The following is a 17,323-nucleotide window of genomic DNA, read 5'->3' on the forward strand; positions in this document are numbered from 1 at the left end:
TTTCTTTAAGCTCCGTAGTATCTAATCTCGATTTAAAGTTGATATAATCATATAAAATGTTTTTATTGGAGTTTGTCAGCTAAGAAACAAGATCAGTCCGATGAATACAAATCCACTTGTATGTGTTTTATGTGTTTCTTTTCTATGGTGTCACTCACTATTGAAATCATGATAGATGTCTTGGAATTCCATGTAAACCTTTGACCCCTTAGACATGACAAATGGATCGAAATGAATTAACATAAACATTGCATAATATAAATTTTCGTGTTCAATCTGGCAAATTTTTTTATTTTTTATTTTGAGTGAATTTGATTATTTATTGCTGACTTTAAATTGTCTATTTGGTTTCAAAGTATATCATTTACTAGTTTGTCGTGAATCAATATCTCACAACTAAACAAGCATTACAATTAGCTATAGAAGAACCACACTCATCATATTCCTCATGCCTAATCTTTCACTCCCCACGCTTATATCTTCAGAGCATTCTTTTGAGTTTTGACCCATTCATCTTGTTGGGCCAGTGGATTGGGCTGGGCTTTTCATATATTGTCTGGTTTCATAACATAGTTAAAAGTTTTCCAAGTCTTTTCATATATTGTCTGGGCTTTTCATATATTCTTTTGAGTTTTAACTTAAAACAAAATGAGAAAGGAAAAATAGAGTACATATCATTTTTCCCAGTCTTACGCCTTCTTAACCAACTGAGCTACATGGCGGAAACAGAGGACATATCATGTTCCTTTCTAGTAGCGTTTTCAATTCAAATCTTGTTTCTTTTGCTTCTTGAAAAACACACGGATACTACAAACTACGATTTATTTATTTTCGTTGGTTACCATAATATTGGTGGGTATCGTAATTCATAAGCTTTCCGGTAACGATTATCATGGTTATTTAAAACATAAAAAATTACCATTGACCTTATGGTTTAGTGGTAGCCTGGTTGTTTATACTAGATGAGGACGTCAGTTCAAGCCTCGACATCCATGCCGAATGACGGTTTTACACAGGGTCGTATTTGAGAATCGTTAAAAAATTTGGTGTCGAATGCGAAAATTTTTTTAAGCTTTAAATAAAAGAGATTTTTGTTGGATTTAAACAATTACATTTTTGGACCGTCAACCGCCCTGCCCTCCTATCAGTGGCGGAGCCACATATACTTGTCAGGGTTTGGCCGAACCCGATCAATTTTCGGTTTTATATATCACCTATAGGTACGAATTAACGAGCGAACCCAATATCATTTTTAAAAAAAAATATTCGAACCCATTGATAATGAAATAATTAGTTAAATTTATTTTGTATGTAATGAATATTTTTTATAAAATATAAAAAGTTAAACTATAAAATTTAGTAACAAATATTATAAATGAGCCAATAATAACCCATATATAATATATAGATTTAAAAAAAAGCACAAAATTATTAATAGAATCGGTTAACAAGCCCACCCAATTAACATTAAACGTAAAACCTAAATAACAAAAGGAACCAAAAAAAAAACAACGACCAATCAATTTCTTTTATATCGACCAGACTATCACCTCCTTCACTAGTTTGGGCCCGAAAACAACAACGATGTACTTTTGTTACGATAATGATTACGTTTTATTTATTTGGTTGAATGACACACACACAGAGACATGTTGTTTCAGGTTGGTGGTCAAGGGAGTCATCCCACCTTCTTCGAGATGTCCGCAGCTCAACAGCTTCCCTCTAGCCTCCGTGCTGCAGTCACCTACTCCATCGGCGTACGCCTCTGCTTTCATTTTTTCAATAATTTAGGGTTTTCACTTCTTAATTTAATCTTCAATTAATTAGGTATTGGATCTCAGAAGACCCTTCCTTCATAAGATATTGGATTACGAAGACGAGTTCTTCGCCGCTCTTATGCTCGTTCTCGAAACACATAGCTAACGCACCACAGGTTGATTTCGTAACTTTATGTTTGATTCATGTTTTGTGTAGATAATTAAGTAATTGTATACGTGATGCCACCAATTTGAACCCTAGATACGTTAATTAGTAAAAGTCATGTGTTTTTTATGCATGAATTTTTGGGGCTTTTAACAGATTGTGAAGTCTTAATGAAAATAATGTGTGTTGCTTAGGATCATAACTAGGTCGTCTAGGCCCGTGAGTAGTTTTCAAGCTCGAGTTCAGCGGCTTATTAGTAGCTTTTCAAGCTCGAGTTTGGCAGCTGGTGAATAGATTTTCAAGCTCGAGCTTGGCGGCTCGTTAGTAGTTTTTCGAGCTTCAGCTTGGCGGCTCGTGAATAGATTTTCAAGCTCTAGCTAGGCGGCTCGTGAGTAGTTTTTCAAGCTCAAGCTCGGGTCTTGAGTAGTTTTTCACGCTTGAGCTCGGTTTGTTTCGAGTTTCGACTTTCGAACTTTATTTTCGAAGATCGAGCTCGGCTTATGTTCGGCCCTAGCTCGACTCCTTTATTATTTATTAACTATTTTGCTTTCATCTATACTTATTTCTTGTATATAATATAGTTATAGTTTTCATATTTAACATAATATATATTATTTGCTTATCATGATGTTATATATATTAAAAATTATAAAACTAATAGGTTCGTTTAGGCTTGTGAACTGGCTATGGCTCGGGCTTGTTTATTAAGCTAGCTTACTTTTAGGCTCAAGCTTGGGATCAATTCGAGCTTTTAGTGAGGCAATCTCAAGTAGCTCACGAGTGGCGTGGCTGGTTTGCATCTTTATGACTAGCATGTTGGGATATGAAAAGATCACTATCATCATCATCATCATTGTTTTCATAATTTTATTACATAATTTCATGATTATTCTTCAAATGCTATGGTATTACATTTCAAAATTCAAATATACCATGTTAACCTGATGCTGTTGTGTTCTTCCAGATGCATCTTTTGCTGAGACTTTATACGGTTTAAGAAGGAGAGCAGTTAATATTAATTTGAAAAAAGGTGATCTTCAAATAGAACCAGGAAGCAGAATTCAACATTCTGGAATAAGGAAACGCCAAAAGCTTCTCTCAGTTGTTTTTCTGGTTAGTATTGTGTTGCGTCATGTACTTTTTTTTGTCAAACATTAACAGTACACTAATATGATGGCATGCTGCAGGTTGTGTTACCATATTTCAAGTCAAAGTTGCATGCAATCTATAATAAAGAAAGAGAAGCTGCGCTTCAAGCTAGTCTTTGGGGAAACGTTAATCAACAATTTGATGTTATTGACAATTTGGATGATGCAAGCGGCTCTTTCGCTTCAACTAGCGGGTTGGATACAGATTTGTCAGTTAGAACACGATTCAGAAACAGATTGCATAAGATTGTAGCTACTTGTTACCCATGGTTGCATGCTGGAACTGAAGGTAATTGTAATAGTAATTAACATATTATGATACATAACGTGTATTTATTGTGTGTTAACCTAATTATTTTCTGATAATCGTCATGCAGGATTAGCATTTGCTTACCAGTTGCTATACCTATTGGATGCTACTGGATTCTACTCTCCGGGTTTACATGCACTTGGACTCCAAGTTTGTCGGGCTACAGGACAAGAGCTCGTAAGTTTTTGACTTTGAGTGAATACTTTTTGGCATTTTTAAGTAATTGGAAGTGGTAAATTTTACCACTCACTCTGTTCTAGTATACATGCAATGTTTAGGTTTTTAAATGAACCGAACGAGCATGAAGGGGGCATGCTCATGTTCATCTTCGTTTAACTTTAACTGAACAAACTATTGAACATGAACAATTAAAACAGGGCTTGCTAACTCTTGTACGTTCGTTAAGAAAATCAATGTGTAAATGTTTGTTCGTTTACGATAGAAACAAACGGTTCCCAAGTGTAAACGAATGAATATAATTGAGCGAACACCAATTAAAAGTAACCATGAACTTTAATCTGTTGGGACCTAAAAAGTTAATCAAACTAGACTAAGCTGTAATGAGTGATACATTAATTTCATGAATCTAGTCTAAATTGTGATGGGCCTAAAGTTGTAACTAAATATATAAATGAACGTAAACGAGCAAACTTAAAAGAATGTAAACTAATGAGCACAAATGTATGTAACCGAAAGAACATAAACGGGAAATCATAAACGAATGATCGCGAACATAAATGAATGAATGAATGAATGAGACATGTGTTCATGTTCGTTTGTTTGACTAAATAAATAAACAATGTTGTTTGTGATCTGCTCATTCATTTATTGAATAAATGAACTTCCTATAAAACGATTCGCAAACAGTGCAGTGAATGTTCAGTTAGTTTACTGGCTTTGTGGCGTTATATATTGTAATGAATACTAAAAGGGTAAGTAAGTCATATTTTGTAACAAAATTTGCCAAAAGAAAACAAATGCCTGAATAACTCTCTTTGTTTGTTTTTATTTTGAGGTCAATGTTTGCTTTTCATTTAGTTGACTTTTGATGTCAAGGTAGATGGATACTTCATCAAGAATATCCAAAATAAGAAGTAATGAACGTGAAAGACTACGTGGCCCACCTTGGTTTTAGGTATGCTTAACATTCTTTATCCTTCTGTTATATTATTAATAATGATAATATATACGATGATGTCATATTTAATGTTATCACAAATGTTTAAATCAAATTTCGTTGTGTTTCGGACGGTACAAGGAGCATTGCTAACTTGTGCATACGCAGTTCTGGACTATGCACAAACTGGTCTGATAGCTGCAGTATTCGGTTTTAAGGTATGTGTGTTTTGTTTTACATATGTTTTTATATAATAATCTTTCTAAAATATTTTATCGTGTGCTATAATTATAGATGATGGAGTGGTGGTATCAGTCTGCTGAGGAGAGAATGTCGGCTCCAACCGTGTATCCTCCACCACCTCCTCCTCCCGCTCCAAAGGTATATACATATGAACACATATATACAAATATGTACATGTAAACTTACCTTTTTATGTGACAGGTGGCGAAGGAGGGTATCCCTCTGCCACCTGACAGGACATTATGCCCTCTATGTTCTCAAAAGCGGGCGAATCCATCAGCAGTTACGGTTTCCGGGTTCGTGTTTTGCTATGCTTGCATATTCAAGTATGTTTCACAGGTATGGATTCTTGTAACTGTCATCTTGAAACCGAATTGTTATATATTCATATATGTCTAATCATTGGTTTGTGTGACAATAGTATAATCGGTGTCCGGTTACATTGGTTCCTGCAAACGTGGACCAGATTAGGAGGCTCTTTCATGATCTGTAGAAGCCGGTTCAGACCATATACAAATGGGAGATTGATCAATGGGGTTGCCATACATAATTTGATCATAGATGTTGAATTAAGATGTTTTGAGTTCATTGTTGTAGACCAATGATAAAAGCAAGTGAGTAAAGCTTCAATTTCTTTGTACATAAGCCAGATTAATCATTATTATAGTGTTATCCTTATGTTTAAATTTACATCTTGAATATTCTATTCTATTAAATTTAATGTTTTGTAATTTGATTACAGTTGAACTGAACTAAACTTGATCAAACGTGTATTCTCCTAAGACCCAAATAGAAATATCCACAAACCCCTACCACCGGCGTTACCTACAGCACCACTGTTGATGCCCGATCACCGCACCACCACTAGAAGCGTGCTCACCACCTCCATTGTTGTTGCACCTCTGCTGCCATTCTTCACTGCTAACCGCCATAAATGCAAATGTAGCGGCTGAACCGTTTTTGACAGTTTTTTTCTTTTTAAGACAACCCATTTCAAGGTGAACCCATTTTGGTGAGAACTTTCTTTGATCCTAACCGAGTTGATATAGAGGTGCACAAAAGAACCGGTTCCGGACCCGACCCTACCCTACCCGCAGGTACAGACCGGGCTTTGATTTCTCCCGAGAACTTTACCCGGAACCGACCCAGATCCGGTTCCGCCAATGCCCGCTCAAAACCTGACCCTACTCTACCCAAAACCCAAAAAAAACCTCGATGAAACAGGTCAAATACCTGACTATACCCGGAACCGGTTTTGACTTTTGTTGACTATACCCGGTTTTGGTTCCGGTTCCTGAGAATACTCGGTTTGTGCACCTCTAAGTTGATACTTCAAAAAAAGAAAAACAGACGTTTTGATTTGAATTTGTTTTGGTTGGAAATTGTTTTGACCGAACCCAGTTTTATCTGTTACCCAAAATTACTTGTATTTTAGCAAAGCTTACTCACAACCTACACTGAGCATACGCAACACTGTAGCAGACACTACGATTTGACATTGACCCACATCTACTATATCAATATTAGATTAACATGAAGTCCAAATCAACCTAATGTGACGGTGTCATCTACTGAGGCCTTACACGACTTCTTGTTTGTTGATATGTGTTACCACCGGTGCAAACGAGCCAGACCAATTTTGAACTGGTTCATTTTGATTTTTATTTCTAAAACTCAAGCTCGACTCGGGCTCAACTTCGACTAGTCTGTATTTTTTTTTCAATTATTTTACTTATATCTATCTGTATAAATGTCTACCAAAAGTTCTTATGATTGTACTTACATCTACCAAAACGTTTTTGGCTTGTTTGGAAATTTTCTTGAAAAGAGCCCGACTTAATAACATGTCAAAGAAATATTATAACCCAAGATTTTAACAATAATTAAAAATTAACCAACTTATAAACTTTATGACGGAAACTCTAAAAATATACAATTATAAAGTAAATATATATTTTTGCTTTCAAATGTTTAAAACACTAAACCATGAACCGAATCTTTTAAGTGTTCCATCTCCGTTTATTTTCTTGAATTTATTTTGAACCTAGAAATATTTTCTAGGGCCGTTTTTCGAACCAAAATCGCCCGGTTCAGCTCGCTTAAACGCATAGTTCGCTTTCACTCGCTTACTTTAACATGTGAGTTTCTCACACCCATTTTTTAACACTTTTACACATTTTGGGGGTCATGTATATCCTATCAAATCAATTGCTTAGTTATCATAGTTTCAAACTACAATTAATATCATGGACTTGTGTGTTTACTTGATTACTTGCTCAAAACTTACTTGCACGTGGTATCCTCAATAAGTATGATCATACGCACTCCTTTGCACTCGAGACCATTTTGTTTCGAGTGAAAAGGGAGCCCCCGATCCGAGTACGTTGGTTGTTAATAATTGGAAAGGACCCTTGCGCTATTATTCACAAGTTTCATGGAATTGTTTGGTTTTTACGTATTTATATCAAAACTTGTGTCAACTCACCAACTATTCATTTAGTTGACTTTATTTTATATATATGCTACATGTATCGTTATTAGAGGATGATACTCGAAGAAGACATTAGAACTTAGGGTATTTTAATAAATGGACAAGTTGTTAAATTGTTCTTCCTTTTTTTTGTATTTTTGTATCTTCGAACTTGTGTATTTGATGCTTAAAATAATTAATGATAATATTGTCACTTAATAGTGTCACATGTGTTTTGAGCAATCTGTACACCACACTCAGGCGTTTCCGCTTAAGCAGGGTTGTTACACCTAGAGTCACACCACTACACCACCGTCATCACACTGCATACCACACCATCGTCATCCCCATCAACATCAACCGATGAAAAACGAATATGAACAAATCAATGTATTTGTGCGGATTTGAAACAAGTTGGTTTAGTTGTGTCTGCATCTTTCCTTTAAACATTCACGATCGGAAACCCCATTCAGTTCGAACTAAATCATCCCAGTCCCCCCAATTCACGTCTTTGGTCCCAATTCAGGGGTTTATTGATTCGTTCCAGGTGATGCCACTAATTATCGTTTAGATGTGTATACTGCTTCGTTTGATTGATTCGAGATGGACGGAAACAAAGACGAGGCGTTGAAACGCTTACAAATTAGTAAAGACGCGCTAGGGTTTGGCGGTCGTGTTCATTCCCTAAAATTTATTACCAGAGCGCAAAATATAGATTATTCTCTTCATGTTAACGATTTGTTATCGACTATAGAATATGTTAATGAGTCGCCGAATATTGCTGGTGCCGGTGCCGGTTCCGATGACGGTGTACGACATAGGGCGATCAACCGGGTTGAAGTTGGGACTCGGGTCGGGTTCAGTTTCGGGGTTGGTTACTCAAGAACTAAATACAAGATTAAGAGGAAGAAGGACTATTATGATGTGTTAGGCCGGTATTACAATAAACATGGTGATGGTGGGGGCGCTGGTGTAGAGAATGAAAAAGAAGGGAGAGGCAGATATTATTTTTATATATAACTAGCTTGTAATACGGGGTTTGTTTTACATTATTCGTTTATAATATTTATATATATTTTTTTGGATTTTAATTTTATTTATTATAAGGAAGTTAATAATATACATAGGGTTTGATGCTGAAAGGGTTTCACAAATAAATGACATGTTATAACTCGGTTTAAAGCTATCTAGGTTTGGTGAGACCCATGACCCGTTTATTTTTTTTACTATAAAATTGTTTCTTAAATATAATAATATATTTTAAAAATAATCTAATATTAATTTTTAATATATATTCATATTTTATGGGATTTTTATGTCAAATATCTGGTGAAATTAATTTTAAATATAATGAGATGTTATAATCCGTTTAAGGGCTTTCTGGGTTTGGTGAGACCCATACCCGTGAATTCGGGTCAAATGTATGAGAAACATATATTTACACATAAAATAATACGGTGGCTTGAGAAAATGTAGGAATGTTTCGTTTATATATAGTTAAGATTAAGATATTCTTTTTTGGTTTATATCTATTCTTTTAATTTATTTGTTAAAATGTTTTTTAAATAAAATGTTTTTTAATTATATTTATGAATTTATTTTCAATTAATATATAAATATGTAAATTTACAAAACCACCCTCATCTGTCTTGCACATGACCGGATATAACGAGAAAAATTAACTGAATTACAGATTAGGAGTAAATGACATAATATGATATAGTTTTCAGATGTAAATGACGTTTTATTCTATTACTTTCGCTAAAGAACGTCCATTGAAAAAACAATCAAACAAACAACAAGGGTGTCTTTTGCTGTTTTGTTTTTCTAATATATATGTGGACACTGGGCATTGTCATCGAACCATCAGTAGTCGCTCTTAAATAACCGGTCACCAGTCACCACTACCGGGAACAGTCTCATCTTCTCCAACAATTTACCCCAAACTCCACTTATTATTATTATTATTATTATTATTATTATTATTATTATTATTCCAATCAATCACAGACAGATCATCACCAAAGTGCAGAAATCACTGGTCAATTACGATTCATCATCATCATCATCATCCTCCTCACAATTGAATTCCTTAATATCCACTCACTCACTCACTCTCATCATCATCTTCATTACTCGCTGCACCGGTCTCAACCTGCTCGTGAAAGCAATCCACCAAGTCACAGCAGGATCAGTCATCGGCGTTCCCTACATTCAAAAGCGAATTGTTACAAGAAGACGTAGACCGGTCCAATTCAACAATCTCATTGTTACTACATCGAGATCCAAACGTAAACCTAACTTGAACTTGAACTTGAAATCCAAAGGTAGTATTAGACAGAGGACAATGCCGTCCAAGTACCGAGACTCTGTTCTTCAATCATTGGTCACTCCCAAACGACGACGTTTGATCTCCGGTTAATGAAGGATTCTGATTTAGTGTTTGTTTGTTACTGTGGATCTGTTGTTGTGTACTTGAATCTCTTGCTTTATAGTTTATAATACTTCATGATCAATGAAAAACAGAGGGTTTTTGCGAATTAGGGGTTTTTTTGAGTTGATTAAAGTTTGCAGTATGTATAGATTTCAGCTTAGGCTATGTGAATTTACAGTTTTATACGGTTGGTTTCGTAATTTCTGATTGAAATTTGAGGAAGATTGATGAATTTGATGGTTTATTGAACAGAATTAATGTTGTTTGTCTACTGCATTTGAGTGGATTTCGCGTATTTGATGATTATTCATTTGTTTTATGGATCATCATCTTTGAATCATTGCTTGATGAATGTTTTCAAACAAATAGGAAATTTGAACAACTGCTCAAAAACTAGGGATGCAAACGAGCCGAGTTGCTCACGAGTTACTTGAGATCAGATTAATAAAAAGCTTGAAACGAGCTGAGTTTTATCGAGTTCGTGCCTTGTATGGGAAGATCGTTTAGGCTCAACGAGGCTTGGCTCCTTTAAGGTATTGAGCATGAGTTTGAGCTTCAGGCTCGTTTAAGGTTTTTTCTCAAAATATTTATCTATAATTAAAAGTTTATATAAATTTATAGATAACAAACGGGCCGAGCTCGAGCTTGAAAAAATGATCCACAAGTCGGGCTTGAGCTTTAGAAAAAGAACAAGCCGGGATCGAGCTTTAGAAAAAGAACAAGCTGAGCTCGAGCTTGAAAAAATTGACCCACAAGCCGGGCTTGAGCTTTAGAAAAAGAACAAACTGGGATCAAGCTTTAGAAAAAGAACAAGCTGAGCTCGAGCTTGAAAAAATGACCCACAAGCCGAGCTCGAGCTTGAAAAAATGACCCACGAGCCGGGCTCGAGCTATAGAAAAAGAGCTTGAAACAGCTCGGCTCGGCTCGTTTACACCCCCTATCAAGAACACAATCAGAACCCGTGCATTTTAGTTATATAGTGAAGAAAAAACAGTGTAGGTAGGCAACTAAAGTTGTTTCTTGGATTTATATTTCAACTAACACATTGTCTCTTTGTGTTTTCAAAAATATATTTGCTTTCAAGATTAAAGTTGTATAAAATCTTGAATTCTCAATTTGTTTTTTAGTTTTTATATGAATTCATGAAAGACCGTGTTTGTTGATTTGGTTTTCTGCATTATATATGTATGGCTTAACTGGTAAACGTATCGGTTTACACAACATTAGGTAAACCGCTTTTGTTGCATATGGACCCGTTTATCTTTGAGTGGTAGTGACTAGCCTTTCGGTCTTTAATAATCGATGTTATGTTTGTATCTCTGGGAGACAAAAAGTGGTATAGCTAAAAGTGTCGGTTTTGCAAGCTCCTAACTTGAAAACTATTTTTTTTATATAGCTGTGAGAAATGAGAATACCATTATCAGAAAACTAACAAGCCCATGAATGTCCAACTAACCAATGAGATTAATTAAAGCGCCGCTTACGCCATGTAGCATTCGAGGTGTTAAAGGCCTGGTGAAAGCTGGATTCCAATCTTGTGTAATGCTAGTTTTGATCCATAAATCAAGACAACATTGAACAGAAAATAATAATATTATTATGAAGTCTCTTGATTCTTATTGAGCATACACTCTTCATGGGTTGTAGCAAAAAGTGGCAATTTTGGTTGCAGCATGTACAATAATATATACTTAGTTAAGGGCATACATAGTTATATCTGTTTCAGTTTAATCATAGGTTGACTAGGTAAAAGAAATTGTTGATGCAGTGTATCATGAAGAGCTGGCATTTTTGTTGTTTAATGTTTTTCTATTTAATGTTATTGCTATTATAAATACAAATCCACACCATCAACAAGACAATAATTTTCGGTTAGCTTGGTTAAAGGTTTGATCAATAAATCTAAAAGTACTGGTAACAATTATGTTTTGAATTGGAATAAGTGGGTGCCGGCGAAATGTAATATTCATGCTTGGAGGCCGGAGATGGATAGAATTCCTACTCGGAGGGCGTCGGAATGAAGGAATATAATGATCTCGGATGACGTTTGTGCTTTGTGTGAGGTGGAGGGGTAGACGACGGGTCACTTATCTACGGGTTGCGGTTTGGCGGTGGTTGTTTGGGAGCACGCCGGTCGACGGTCGTTGGTGTGAAGTCCCCCCTATTTTTGGTTTCTGGGTTAGAGATCTTTTGGAGCTTCACAAAACCATTAAGCTTGGAGATTTACAAAAGAAGTGTTCTACAGGATTCTTATTATTGCTTATTGGAGAATATGGAAAGCGAGAAATGACAAGGTGTTTGAGGGTAAAGAGGTCAAAGTGGATGAGACTATTGGGGATATAAAAACGTTTGGTTTTCTTTAGTTAAAAAATAAGTCAAAGTATAGATCAATAGATTGGTCGAATTGGTGCGACTTTGAGTTCATGTAATTTGTGTTCTTTCTTTTTTGTTTCTTTGTAGCTTCTCACCGAGTTTGTGGAGGTTGCTTGTTAGTGTTCTTAGTGTTTGGTTAGTTCACAGTTCGGATAAAAAAAAAACAAGATAATAATTCACACACTTGCGTCGTATTTACTCAAATGGGTAAACACCTATGGGTGCTTTAAAAACAAGCTGCTAAAAACAAATGTTCGATCTTAATTGTGAAAACTCTTGCATTATTCTTGTTGCGTGTTTGTTCGGATGCTAATGATCTTATCTTTTTAATCAGTTTATATGATTACGTTTTTTTTTAACTTATATTTGTATTAGGTTGAACTCTTTATGTATTGTGTATTTGGTTGAATACTTGTTTTTATTTGTTTGAAATTTTTAACATTAAAAAAAGTGATCCAAATCGAGCTGAGCCAAGCCAGCTCAGTTTAAAATCTAGCCGAGCTAGAGCTAAAAATTTCAGCTCGGTTGTAAAATCAAGCCAAGGCAGGATGGTTTAAACAAATGTGAGCCCAATTGGGTTGGGTTGGGTTGGGTTGGGTTGGGTTGGGTTGACTTGGGTAAGAGTAAAATAGTTCTTTATATTTATAAATGTTTTTTTAAGAGAAGTTAATTTTAACTTAATTGGCGATGAGTTGGTAGTGGGGTGTTAAGGAAGAGATTTTGTGTTTCATGCAACCTAAGTTAGATTCATGCTCTCTATAATTTATTTTTGACAACACCATGTAATGACGAGAGACTATGCGAGTAGATGACGCTCGTTAGTTGGATCCTTGAATTGGACTGATTTTACCTCACCGCATTATCATGCATTTGGGTACTTCACGGGCGTTGGCCTTACATGAGGGTTTTCCAAGGATTAAAAGGTGATGTATCCCAATGTTAGGGGTATTCTTCGGGTTCGTTTTTCAGGTTTTGGTTTTTTGGGTCGGGTTCTTCGGGCTTCAAAGTTTTATATCTTGACCCGAAACCAAACCCAAATCTCTTACGGATTTTTCGGGTTCGGGTTTTATGTTGGGTTAATCGGGTTTCGACAATACTAAAAAACAAAATAAAACAAAAACAAAAAAGAAATAAAAAAAAGTACAATGCTAAAATTAAAACAACATATTATTCTTTCCTTGTAACATAAATAATTAAATAACAAACCAACATAATTTGATAAAACAATTCAAAAGAAGAGTGAAACTAACTCAAACCATAATCGTCTTCCATCGGGCGTGATTTAGTTGTTCAATTACGGCTGCTATTAGTAATAAACGGAAAACATAAATTAACAATAAAGTGATAAACAATCAATCCATAATAGTTGAAATGACAACAGTCGATTATAGTCAGATTCTGAGAATTTTAGTGACTAAGACTTAGCCTATTATACCTAAAAACTAAAAAGTATTTAATTTCAAAACTAAAAGTTTATTCGGGGTTGACCCAAATCTTATAAATCAAACCAAAAAACCAACCTGAATTACTTTGGTTCGGCTAGTCTTTTATCGGGTTCGGGTGTTTCAGGTCGGGTTAGTTCGGGTTTTGGTTTTCTTGGGTTAGGTTTCGGGTAAAAGTGATATCCCTACCCGATGTAGGGCTGTTCACGAACCGAACCAGAGAGAACTGAACGCATGCATGCTCATACTTGGTTTGGTTTGAAACCGAGCCGAACCGAGCGGCTTGAGTTTAAATAAACAAGCGATATGTTTATGCTTGAACTTGGTTTGGTTTTAAATCGAGCGGCTTGGTTTTGCTTGGTTTCGTACAAAGTTTTCAATTTTAAAATTCTAAAACTCCAAAATGTCATTAATTCAAAACTTCCTAAAAAAATGTATAGTTCAAATCCTAAAATGTCTAAAACTCAAAGTTAGCAATAAAACATACATAACAAGTTCAACGAAAATATATTGTCGATGTTTTCTCCTAACAAGAGAAAAAATAGTTCGTCTATCAAGTGTGATGAGAACCAGTAGCTAGTTTTTCAATAGTATTATCAAGGTACTCAACGGCAGAATGATAAGAAAGTTTGTGGAGAAGTGAAATTGTGGAAGTGTAGAAAAGTGACTACGGTTTGAAATTAAACTTCGAAATTAACACAAAGGGGAGAAATTAAAAAACCCTTAAAAGTTTGTAGACTTTTATATAAATACATATTATATATATAAATTTTAAACTAAAAAAATATTTCGAGCAAAACAAATGAACCAAACCGAGCGAAGCTTTGCTTGTGTTTGGCTTGTTTTCAAATCAAACCGATTCGATCAGCTCATTTCCAAATCGAGCGAAAATCGAACGAACATTTTTCGAATGAGCGACGAACGAACGGTAAGCGACGAACAATTTGAACAACCCTAACCCGATGTAATGTATTTAGTCACTGGTTTATTTAAAGTATTCATTAACCGTTAAAAAAAAGTTACAACTTAATATACATTTAGACCAACCGCCCATAAAATAACTATTAAACCGAAACAGTGCAAAACCCACGTTTTTAAGCACACTCAAAACCCTCAAAAAACCCTACCTTTCTTTCTTCCTCACCAACATGCGACCACCAAGAGGCGGCGGATTCGGCAGCCGAGGCCGCGGCGGCGGCGGATTTCGAGGGGGCAGGGACGGCGGTGGCCGTGGCGGACGCGGCGGCGGCGGCCGTTTCGGTGGCGATCGGTTCAACGAAGGTCCACCGGAGCAAGTAGTAGGTTCGTAATTGATTGATTATTATTATTACTTCACCGTATATGTTGCGTGTTCTGTAATGATGATGACGTCACTGATATTGATATTAATATTAATATTTGAGTCTGCAGAGGTTTCTGCGTTTGTTCATGCTTGTGAAGGAGATGCAGTGACGAAGCTTACTAATGAGAAGATACCTTATTTTAATGCTCCCATTTATCTGCAAAATAAGACTCAGATTGGCAAAGTTGATGAGATTTTTGGTCCCATTAATGAATCTGTGAGTGTGGTTTCACTAATTTGATTGGTTGTTTACTGGCGTAAACGAGCCGAGCTGAACCCGAGCGTTTTTCTTTAAAGCTCGAACTCGGCTCGTAAGCAGTTTTTCAAGCTCAAGCTTTATATACTTATAGCTTTTATGTATGATGTAATATACACTGCTTAATTATTTTTATCCCCATAGGTTTATACATGATAAAAGCTATTATATAAATGTTGAATAAAAGTTATGTAAATAAAAAACTCATTTAGCCTTGTGAGCTGGCTCGACCTCGATATGTGAAGCTTGGGCTCTAGCTCGTTTATTAAAATGAGCATCAATAAAAGCTTGGCATGATTCGAGTTTTTAACTAAGCAGTTAATGCGGAAAAATATCGGTTATTGCACTGAGATATCGATAATTTTAATATCATGTAAAATTCGTATATATAGCAATTTAACACAAATAATTTAGTATAGTCTCCTACCATTAACAAATTAACCTTTTGCAAATTGCAAAACACTAACAATCGTAGCAAGTAAGAATTGATTAAGACTTAAAACACTAACATTGAACACTAAAAGTTGATAATTAAGACTTAAAAACTGATATCAGGAATATTAGTGATATATTGGTCAAATATCAGTCAAATATCGGTCAATATCATTGATATTATTGGTACCGATATTCCGACCAATATTCTGACTGATATTTCGCCAATGGACCGATAACCGATATATCACTGATACATCGGAGATATCGACTGCATAGGTTTTTAATGAGCCGATCTGAGTAGCTCGCTGGAGGCTTGGCTTGTTTATGCTTTTTACAATCATATATACTTCAATTTTAAACCAATTTTACTGGTTTTTTTGTTTTGTAATATCAGTTAAGGTTTGTACTGATATGTGTGTTATCTTTGAAAAATGTAGTTCTTTTCAGTCAAAATGATGGAGGGTATTGTAGCAACTTCATATGCAGCTGGTGATAAGTTCTACATTGATCCCATGAAGCTTCTACCTTTATCCAGATTTCTTCCACAGCCAAAGCACGTTTTTTATTTGTTATTGCTTAGAAAGTTAGATGGTCTTGCCTAAGTATTATATTAAGTCTCTATTGGGATGCTTATAGACGGTTGAAACCGATCGAACTGCTTATACTGATGCAAGCCGATAGGCTTGGACCATTTGAGATACTAATGGTGTGATTCACGGTTTGGCTAGGTTTGAAAGTCGGTACCAGTTGCGTATATTGGACCGGTTGTTTAAGCTTTGCTATAATCATGAACCATTTTTATAATTTAAAAATTTTAAATTTAACCCAAACAGACGAGTTTGGGGAAAAATTTGTTGCAAGCCGTCAAATGGCCAAAATCGAACTGTTAAACTGGTTTGTCTAGCGAGCAACCCAACCTGGTCGGTTTAGTTTGTCGCGTTGAAACCGTAGTTAGTGGTTCAGCCAATATATTTTCTTAAAAAGTTCTTAAATTGGTCAGTGAACACACCTTAGTCTTTCTTTAGTATTTCAATCGTGTCTAGTGACTTTTAATGTTGTTAAAGCTCTCCCTTTACTGTGAATTTATTCTTGTCTAATTTTGAACTCTGGTGGTAAATAGGGGAGCAAGCGGCGGTGGACGTGGTGGCGGAAGAGGAGGCGGTAGAGGTGGTGGTCGTGGTGGTTCTTTTCGTGGCAGAGGTGCTCCAAGAGGCGGCGGATTTCGTGGCGGTAGTCGAGGTGGCGGCGGCTTTCGTGGTGGTAGTCGAGGTGGTGGGTTTGGTAGGGGCCGAGGGAGGTCATAGAACAAGATATTTATGTTGTTTATGATTTTTATCTAGTGCACTTTGTTATCTGTAGTTTTGATTTAAGTTTTGCTTGAAGTTTATGTTATGACATTTGATTTTTCGTTCGAAAATGATATCTGATCATCCACAAAAATTTTTTATTACCTTTAGATAGTTTGTGTGCAACGCCGTTATTTACTGCATACTTTTAGGCCAAAAAACGGTCGAATTTAATGGCCAAACTCAAATGCATTGTAACTTACTTTGTCAGAACTCAGGATCTAAAATTTGTGTGATGCATATAGAATGTTAAAACCTGGCTTTAAGCATGATTTCATTAATAATATGTTGCACTTGTGTCTAATACTGAGATTTTAAAGTATGTTAAAAGTTGCAGTTATAACAACGGTGATTGAAATGGCCATTTGTATTTGTATTTGTATTTTGAGTATACAGTTGTTACACTGGTTCTTGATAGACAACTCTTTTATGAGTATAAGTGGGTCATTTTACACAATGGTCTCTTAATAAGGATGAGACTGTT

At 35.6% G+C, this 17,323-nt stretch overlaps 1 protein-coding gene and 1 pseudogene across 2 annotated transcripts; both read left to right on the plus strand.

Moving 5' to 3' along the window:
* The first annotated feature begins 1,639 nt into the window (after positions 1-1,639).
* LOC143601610 (peroxisome biogenesis protein 12-like) lies at positions 1,640-5,498 on the plus strand (annotated as a pseudogene). Its single transcript, XR_013147686.1, has 10 exons — positions 1,640-1,757; positions 1,828-1,933; positions 2,888-3,036; positions 3,111-3,360; positions 3,449-3,558; positions 4,442-4,518; positions 4,632-4,716; positions 4,793-4,879; positions 4,943-5,080; positions 5,163-5,498. The product of XR_013147686.1 is annotated as a peroxisome biogenesis protein 12-like (transcript).
* A 9,084-nt stretch (positions 5,499-14,582) lies between these two features.
* LOC143601611 (H/ACA ribonucleoprotein complex subunit 1-like protein 2) lies at positions 14,583-16,856 on the plus strand. The gene is made up of 4 exons (XM_077078983.1): positions 14,583-14,762; positions 14,871-15,019; positions 15,931-16,046; positions 16,614-16,856. The coding sequence occupies exons 1-4, from the start codon at positions 14,609-14,611 to the stop codon at positions 16,795-16,797; spliced, it is 603 nt and encodes a 200-aa protein (XP_076935098.1). The 5' UTR covers positions 14,583-14,608; the 3' UTR covers positions 16,798-16,856.
* Positions 16,857-17,323: the final 467 nt, after the last annotated feature.

This window comes from Bidens hawaiensis, unplaced genomic scaffold, assembly GCF_021521415.1.
Source record: "Bidens hawaiensis isolate Kalapana, Puna unplaced genomic scaffold, B.hawaiensis_p1.1 tig00056845_1, whole genome shotgun sequence".
NCBI classification, from domain to species: domain Eukaryota; kingdom Viridiplantae; phylum Streptophyta; class Magnoliopsida; order Asterales; family Asteraceae; genus Bidens; species Bidens hawaiensis.